Genomic DNA, 7,728 nt, shown 5'->3' on the forward strand with positions numbered 1-7,728 from the left:
GACCCACAGTCGTATTGCGACAACTTTACCGCATACAAAAACAAAGTGAAGCATTTTCTTTTAACCGTTGGGCTGTCTCAGACCCCCCACATTGCGAAGGTTAAAAGAAAATTATTTTTATTTGTTTTTGTATTGGGTAAAATTGTCTAAATACAACGATGGTTCGTTATGAACCTTTGGGTCATGTGACCCGAAGGCAGCACAAGGGTTAAAGAGCGTTGCCGAGAGGGGCAGAGCGGACCAAGCGACACCCAGGCGAGCTCAGAAAGATGGTCCGATGGCGTGACGTCGTGAGCGGGGGGTGACTGACAGTCGAGAGTGTTTTTCAAGCGAAAATGGGATAAATCTCAAACTAACAGGCGTGAGAAAGCGAAACGCTCATGGTGAAGGGGGGGGGGGGGGGGGGGGCGTATCGGACGGGAGATTCGAAATGGGGCGCGTGACGGTGGTCTGGAGGCGTGGTCGCTGTCGAGTGGAGGGGGTGAGGACGGCGTAGACGTGAAGGATCACCATGAGCAAAGCCACAACTGAGATAGAGCAATAACAGTAAATCACCAGCCATAAATTGTGGACTTTTGTAGCCTACATTAAATATCACAGTACATAATTCACTCAAATTAGGGAGAGGGAATAGAAATTCGTATTGTTTCGTTTTTTTTTTTTGTCTTTTGTTTTGTTTTGTTGTTACATTGAACATGTACTGTATGAAGGCATAGGGGACGGTCAGCTTCAAAGGCAGCTGGACAAACAGGAAAAAGCACTGTCTACACTGCCTTCGGTGACTTTTCAACAGTTTGACTCTGTTTCTGTGCACTACCTCCCTCACCACCCACAAGAATCCATAACAGACCAGACAGCCCATTTTCATTGGATCCACCGCTACCAAAGCCCTCCAGGGCACCAGAGCAGGCCACAGTGTGTGTATGTGTGTGTTTCGTGTGGAACAGTGGGAGTATCCTCTGGAGTGGAGTTGTGGAGACACGTAGCCCCATCGAGACACTGTTGGCGTCACCTCAGATGTAGTGGGATGAAGACTAGTCACATGGCACGGGGTGGAACCGAACCGAAGTTGCAGTGAACTTCATCGCATTGCGCTGGAAAGATGACGACTTATTCCCAGTTTTGCCGTGAAGTATGACAGATTTGCATTTTGGCATAGCCAAGTGGCATTCAAGGGGAATGTTCTGCAACGAGCTGCTTGTAGAGTTGCAAAAATCGAACAGTTACCCTTTCGGTCACCACCCAGCAAGAGTTTAGCAACTGGACTTTCAAATACGACGGTCTACGCTGACAACGATGCAGGTTTTTCCATGACTGCATCTCTGCTGATTAAAGAATCAAGGGGCATAACCTTCCCATGGAAGGCTGGACTGGGCTGAAATACAAATGCTAATAAAGATGGTCTGATATGTTTATTGAGAATGACCACGGCTAACACAGACATTGAGCCCAGCCAATCAGAGGGTTTCTGTAATGGGATTCGGCCAATGTGCTCTTTCCTAAGATATGGGCAGCCCTTGCAACATGGATTCAATTCTAATGACTAGACCTGTAAAACTACAGGTTGCTAACATGGTATGCATATGAAAAATGTAGTATCAGTAATTATGAATTGACTGCAATAATATCTGCACTGGTACTGTTGGAGCTGATAGCAAATGAAGGATAAGATAAATTCTTGCACCAAAGTGTATCTTAACTAACGTAATGCACTAATCAACCATCTACATTTTCCATTTCATATTTGTCAAACACATTAGTAGGAAAATAGACAGGCGCTCATGGCAAACCCCGCCCAGCTTGTCTAGTCGATCGTGTCACAGCTAAACCAGGGTAAGAGTTTGGTTCTGATTGGCTGGCTCAAAGCCCTGTCAACACTGTCTTCATTGGCAATAATCCAATCCGATCCATCCTAAGGTGTGCACAAAAACCTAAACAAAGCAACCTTTCGTGGTGCCTGTTGAACCGATGACCGCCTCCACATTTGTGCATATTGTCCACAGGTGACCCAAAAAGTCATTGGATAATCACTTCATCGGTATCAATGTCAAAGAGGGAGGGAAAGGAACGAGCGCGCACAGTGGCACAGGACACAGAGTGGCTCCGACAAACCATACCGAGACACAGCAATGTTTTTACGTAGAGGTGGAGGTGGAGATGGTAAAAAACAAGAATGACTACCACTAATTCAAAGTAATTGTCATTATGGCTCGTGGAACGTAAAAGAAAGACCACGCTGGATTCCCTCCTTCTCCAGGTCCGGTGTGTGTGTGTGTGTGTGTGAGTGTGGGGGGGGGGTAAGAGGACAGAGTAGGGGGGCTAGGGGAAGGGGCTGGAGTCCTTGTGGCGTAGGGGGGGGAAATGGAAGGTGGGGGCCAGACAAGGGGTGGGGGAAGGGAGGTTATAGCCACCGAAAAGACAAAGTGGGGGGGGAATTGTTTTCTGACGGGTCCAGCCCTATGCCCCCACTTTGCTCCGTGAATAATTTTTTTTTCTCTCTCATCCTCCTCCACACACTCCCCCCCCCAAAATCAAAGTTCGAGGTCCTTCGAGATTTGAGTGGCGATGTCCCGGAAAGCTAGCGGTGCCCCCCAGAGTCGCGTGTAGCGCACCCCGTTGGACGTCTCGGAGGCGCCCGTGGAGAGGTGGCACACCTCGGCCTCGAAGGCCACGCGGCCCCCCGCCGCCCCGCGGGTGCAGGAGAGCAGGAAGGGGCCGGCGTGGCGGACCTGGCAGCCGCAGCCCCGCGCCGCCTCCCGCAGAGCCAGCACCACCTCCGCAGGGTCCCGCCGCCCGCCTCCTCTCAGATCCCGGCCACGTCCGACGGCCCGGGGCTCGGCCTCTTTTTGATGCCCAGGTAAATGGCGACTGGGGGGGAGGGGGGCGGGGGGACGGAGAGGGGGACGGAGAGGGGAAAAGGGGCGACGTTACATGAAAGCACGGGTTTAGACAGCGACAGTGGCAATGCTGTGGAAATCGTCAACCTTGATGGAGACGTGTGCTGTTACTGAGGTGGATCTGGAGGCAGGGAAACTGCCTGCCCCCGCCTCCCCCTCCCCCCCCCCCCGACCGCTGATATGCTAAAGAGTTGCTGGATGAAGCCTTTGCTTCCTTTAGACCATTCTCGCTCTAACTCGACCCATAGAGTCACATTTTATCCCGAATATTTGGCTACATCCGGCACACTGTCCAGATTGCCCCTCATCCATTAGATCAAAGGTATAGTTGTGGTTGTTTGGTCACTATAAAAACCCCTATTGATCGGCTGAGGGCCTGGGTGGCAATGTTCTGAATCTGAAGGTCATGTGATGTTGCCGCAGTCAGTGGTGCTGACCTTGTGAGCGCAGATCTGCTGACTCCCTCAGGTTCATTTGTGACCCTGTGGACAAGAGGAAACAGCATGATAAAGGCGGCATTGTTCGCACATAATGCACAGTGAGTCATCACCTATTACCAATGTGCACAAACAGTGATGCCATTCAAAAGTAGTAAAAAAAAAAAGGGAATACAAACGAAAAAAAACAACAACATCCAGCCTCACTCACGTTAAGATGGCCACGTGCACTTTTTAATACCGTGTGTCTTCATACTAACCCACATTGAAAGGACAGCAGCATTTACATGTACTGGTTTTACGACACCCACCACACACACCTCACTGTGCATTACAGTACACGCAAAATAGAAATGGCCGCCTGTCATTCGATATGAAAAGAAAAAACGCATGAGGTACATGAGCAGGGTGAGAACGGTCTCAATGGTATTGTACATGTATGCAAAGTAATAGCCAGCAATGTAGACTTCATAAGAATATGACTGCATAACAGGGCAGACAGGCAGACAGACAGATCTATATATCCGGCAAGCAAGACAGGCAGGCAGACAGACAGATAGACAGGCAGGCAGGCAGACAAGCAGGCAGGCAGAGAGAAGCTAGAGACATTGGAACTTACTAACTGTTTTTGATCCCTGTGGAAGAGTACAGCCCGAGACTGATTTGTTTGAGCCTTGGCGCTTAGAAGGGTCAAGATTGACCCTAGTGGGGAGAAAGTTAGAGGAAGGGGGACGAGATGAAGACAGGAAGAGAAAAGACAAAGGGGGAGAGAGAGAGAGAATATAATTGAATCGCGGAGGAGGAGGGGGGGGGGGGGCGGTGCAGAAGAGCGCAGCAGAGGCTGATAGGCGAGGATAAGGCAGAGAGATTTTTCATTAGATTAGACATATGTGATTACGACTGAGGCTAAGGGAAGTCGGGACATCCAGGAGACAGGAGGAAGGCGCGGGCCAGAGCCCTTGAGCCTGCCGTCCACTCTCACACCCACAGCTCCGGAGGCCCGGAGAAACTTCCGGAACCGGCCCTTAGCCTGCGAAAGGAAAAAAAAGAAGGCGGGGGAGGGAGGGGGGGGGGGAGCACAGCACCTACCTGCGTGTGAGTTTGGAGGTGAGCTTGGTGAAGAGGTTGGAGGTGGCGCGGCTGCGGGCGTGGGGGAGCGAGCTGGCGTCGTGGGACAGGGTCGGGGAGGTGGGGGGGGCCGAGTAGACGGGGGGGCCCCGGTCCCTCAGCTGGCCCCCGTGGAAGGTGCTCCGGATGGTGGAGCCGCGGGTCAGGCGACAGCGCTCCCCGGAGGAGGAGGCCCCCGCCCCGGAGATGCTCAGGGTGGAGGGGGAGGCCGGGGGCAGCCGGTGGGTCAGGGAGCTGGAGGGAGGGAAGAGCGAGAGAGAGGAAGGCAACGTCAGCCAAGCGCTTTGACAAGAAACCTAACCCTTTTATTCTATTTTATTTCTTGTAATTTAATTTCTTTCTATTTTTATACAGTCTCTTTTAGTATCATTTTATGTATTTAAGTGGTTGCAGGTACAACAATACATTTGACTGCATATTGTACCATGTATAATCATGTATGTGACAAATAATAAAAAACATCTTGAATCTTAAAGAAAACCCAAACTGAATTCCCAATTCGAGGAGAGGTGCCGTCACCTGTTCTCTTTGCCGTTCTGCAGCAAGGAGTGTCGGTCGGTGCTGGACCGGTCGGTGCACACGTACGTGTTCCTGCGGGTCATGGCGCTGCCAGGGATGTTGTTCTGAAAAGCGGGCAAACCGGTCAGGCTTGAGGCTGGAAACCCAAACATAGCGGAATCGCGACACTCCCATAACCCGTCACGGTCCCATAACAACGTCGGAACCTCTCGTCGGACCTCACTTCCCCTCCCGTCTTACCGTGGTCGCGGTCATTTCCTTGCGGCGGTCGGGGATCTCCGACTTGTTGGGGTTGTTGGCGCTGCTAACCATGGGGCTGGAGGGGGGCAGACTCCGACTACCCATCACACTGCAGCTGGCCTTCCGCGGGGGCATGCGCCCCTCCCTCAGCTCCCTCTCCCCCGTACTGGTGGGGCTCCTCTTGGGGTGCATGACCGGCATGGAGGGCCCACCTGCGGGGAGGCGACGCAACGCGAGACCGAACGTAAGTAAAGAAGCGAGCGGGGCCCCTCGCGCGCAGACTCGACGCGGCGCTTTCTGACGCCGGACCGGCGCTCCACCCCCCCCCCCCCCCCCCCCCCCCCCCCCCCCCCACCGCCGCTCACAGAAGTCGCTGTGTCTCCGCTGCCGGTGGTACGTGGAGGCGCTGCGCGGGGTCTTGCTGTGCTGAGGACGATGAGGAGGACGAGGAGCCGGTGGCGGAGGGGTGCTTGTTGGTCCGTTGGTGATGGGGCTGGGCCGCACCCTGGCCAGAGACAGGCTGCTGGCTGAACGAGACTCACTCCCATCCTTTAAAACGACACACAGCAACAAACCAGGAGTCAGCCTCTCCACACACCGACGGCAAACGCTGGTAAAGCGTATTATTATAGTAGTAGAAATTCAGAAAGATGAGGTAAAAAGATGGTACAGTACGTGATTGCGCCCCCTGTAGACCAGGCCAGTCCGGCTCACCTCGTTCTTAAGGCCCAGCAAAAGGTAGGTGGCGGTGACCTCGTTGTATTTCTGGTTGAGCAAAGCGTCCTTGATCTCCTCTGGAGTAAAGCCCATCCCAACCATCACCTCTGAGAGAGGAGGCACATTTCAGAAACATCTCCAATACTTCAAGGAGAAACGACCTATTTTTCAACGCTTACGGATTATGTAGCATTCCTTATTCCTTATCTTATGCTTGCGGGGGAAAACAACAAGGCTAGCAGGGAATAACAAAGCCTACTTCCCACCCAAAATGTCTGCTTGCTCCCAAAATGGCTCACCACACAATGCCACTCACGGACACAGTGTCCCCCAATAGACATGGCTAGCTCACCAATGCGAGTGGCATCACTGTAGTCCTCGACCGGCTCTATATGGGGCTTGAGATCCTCCCCTTCATACCCTGCGTTTATCCACTTGTCCTTCATCACTTGCTGTAGTGAGAACAACAACATACCACGTCAGAGAGAGGGAAGTCAGGTGGCTGAGCGGTTAGGGAATCGAGCTTGTAATCTGAAGGTCGCCAGTTCGATTCCCGGCAGTGATGTTGTGTCCTTGGGAAAGGCACTTCACCCTACTTGCCTCTGGGGGAATGTCCCTGTACTTACTGTAAGTCGCTCTGGATTAGAGCGTCTGCTAAATGACTAAATGTAAATGTAGAGAGGCCTCTACGGTCGGACTTTTCCGGAAACCTTTGTCGACGCGTGTGCCGGCCGGAGTGAGAGGGTGCGTTGGGTCTCCTTACGTCTAAGGTGCAGCGCTTGGAGGGGTTGAGCACCAGGAACCTGCGCAGGATTCCCTCACAGTCGGTGGACATGTAGAAGGGCACGCGGTACTTTCCCCTCAGCACGCGTTCTCGCAGTTCCTGCGGGGCCACCCAACACACACCGTCAACGTGGGGAACACACGCACACTTGAACGCAAACCCCCCCGGCTCCGGGGAACACACCTTGAGGTTCTGCCCGTCGAAGGGCAGGGAGCCGCTGACCAGCGTGTAGAGGATGACCCCCAGGCTCCACACGTCCACCTCGGGCCCGTCGTACTTCTTCCCCTGGAAGAGCTCCGGGGCGGCGTAGGGGGGGGAACCGCAGAACGTGTCCAGCTTGTTCCCCATCGTGAACTCGTTGCTGAAGCCGAAGTCGGCGATCTTGATGTTGGCATCGGCGTCCAGGAGAAGGTTCTCAGCCTGGGTCGCGGACGACACGAGAGATGGAGAGGGAGAGAGGGAGAGAGAGAGAGAGAGAGAGAGAGAGAGAGAGAGAGAGAGAGAGGATGAGAGAGAGAGAGAGAGAGAGAGAGAGAGAGAGAGAGGGGAAGAAAACACAGGAGAGGTTTGGAGGATGGATTGAAAGTGGAGAGAGAGAGAGAGAGAGAGGAGAGAGAGAAAGAGAGAGAGGGGGGAGGGGGGGGAGGAGGGAGAGAGAGAGAGAGAGAGAGAGAGAGAGAGAGAGAGAGAGAGAGAGATGAGAGAGAGAGAGGAGAGAGAGAGAGAGAGAGAGAGAGAGAGAGAGAGAGGGAGAGAAAAGAAAGAGAGAGAAAAAGAGAGAGAGAGAGAGAGAGAGAGAAGGGGGGAGGAGGGGGAGGACTTTTCACTCGACATCCAGGTCACAGGAAACCTCGGCAACGCGAGAGATGACTCACGCCATGCACTCATCGGTGCCGACGTTTAAAAGTACAATATTCTCAGATAAAAACGGCTACTTCCTTTCCAAAGGCTTACACAATTTTTCTAATTAGCGATAAGATTCATAAATGAATTCATCTTTCATCCC

At 52.9% G+C, this 7,728-nt stretch overlaps 1 protein-coding gene across 1 annotated transcript in view; it reads right to left on the reverse strand.

Moving 5' to 3' along the window:
* Positions 1 to 2,677: 2,677 nt before the first annotated feature.
* The window catches only part of mark4a (MAP/microtubule affinity-regulating kinase 4a), a 13,907-nt gene continuing 8,856 nt past the window's right edge, over positions 2,678 to 7,728 (reverse strand). The window contains exons 6-16 of the mRNA XM_062453058.1: positions 6,906 to 7,159; positions 6,702 to 6,821; positions 6,291 to 6,390; positions 5,936 to 6,045; positions 5,587 to 5,770; positions 5,222 to 5,433; positions 4,982 to 5,085; positions 4,424 to 4,696; positions 3,954 to 4,036; positions 3,335 to 3,379; positions 2,678 to 2,868 (exon numbers count right to left, since the gene is read on the reverse strand). Coding sequence (XP_062309042.1) covers positions 2,804 to 2,868; positions 3,335 to 3,379; positions 3,954 to 4,036; positions 4,424 to 4,696; positions 4,982 to 5,085; positions 5,222 to 5,433; positions 5,587 to 5,770; positions 5,936 to 6,045; positions 6,291 to 6,390; positions 6,702 to 6,821; positions 6,906 to 7,159 — 1,550 coding nt within the window. The 3' untranslated portion in view covers positions 2,678 to 2,803. The remainder of the gene's footprint in view (positions 2,869 to 3,334; positions 3,380 to 3,953; positions 4,037 to 4,423; positions 4,697 to 4,981; positions 5,086 to 5,221; positions 5,434 to 5,586; positions 5,771 to 5,935; positions 6,046 to 6,290; positions 6,391 to 6,701; positions 6,822 to 6,905; positions 7,160 to 7,728) is intronic.

This window comes from Osmerus eperlanus, chromosome 27 (genome assembly GCF_963692335.1).
Source record: "Osmerus eperlanus chromosome 27, fOsmEpe2.1, whole genome shotgun sequence".
NCBI classification, from domain to species: domain Eukaryota; kingdom Metazoa; phylum Chordata; class Actinopteri; order Osmeriformes; family Osmeridae; genus Osmerus; species Osmerus eperlanus.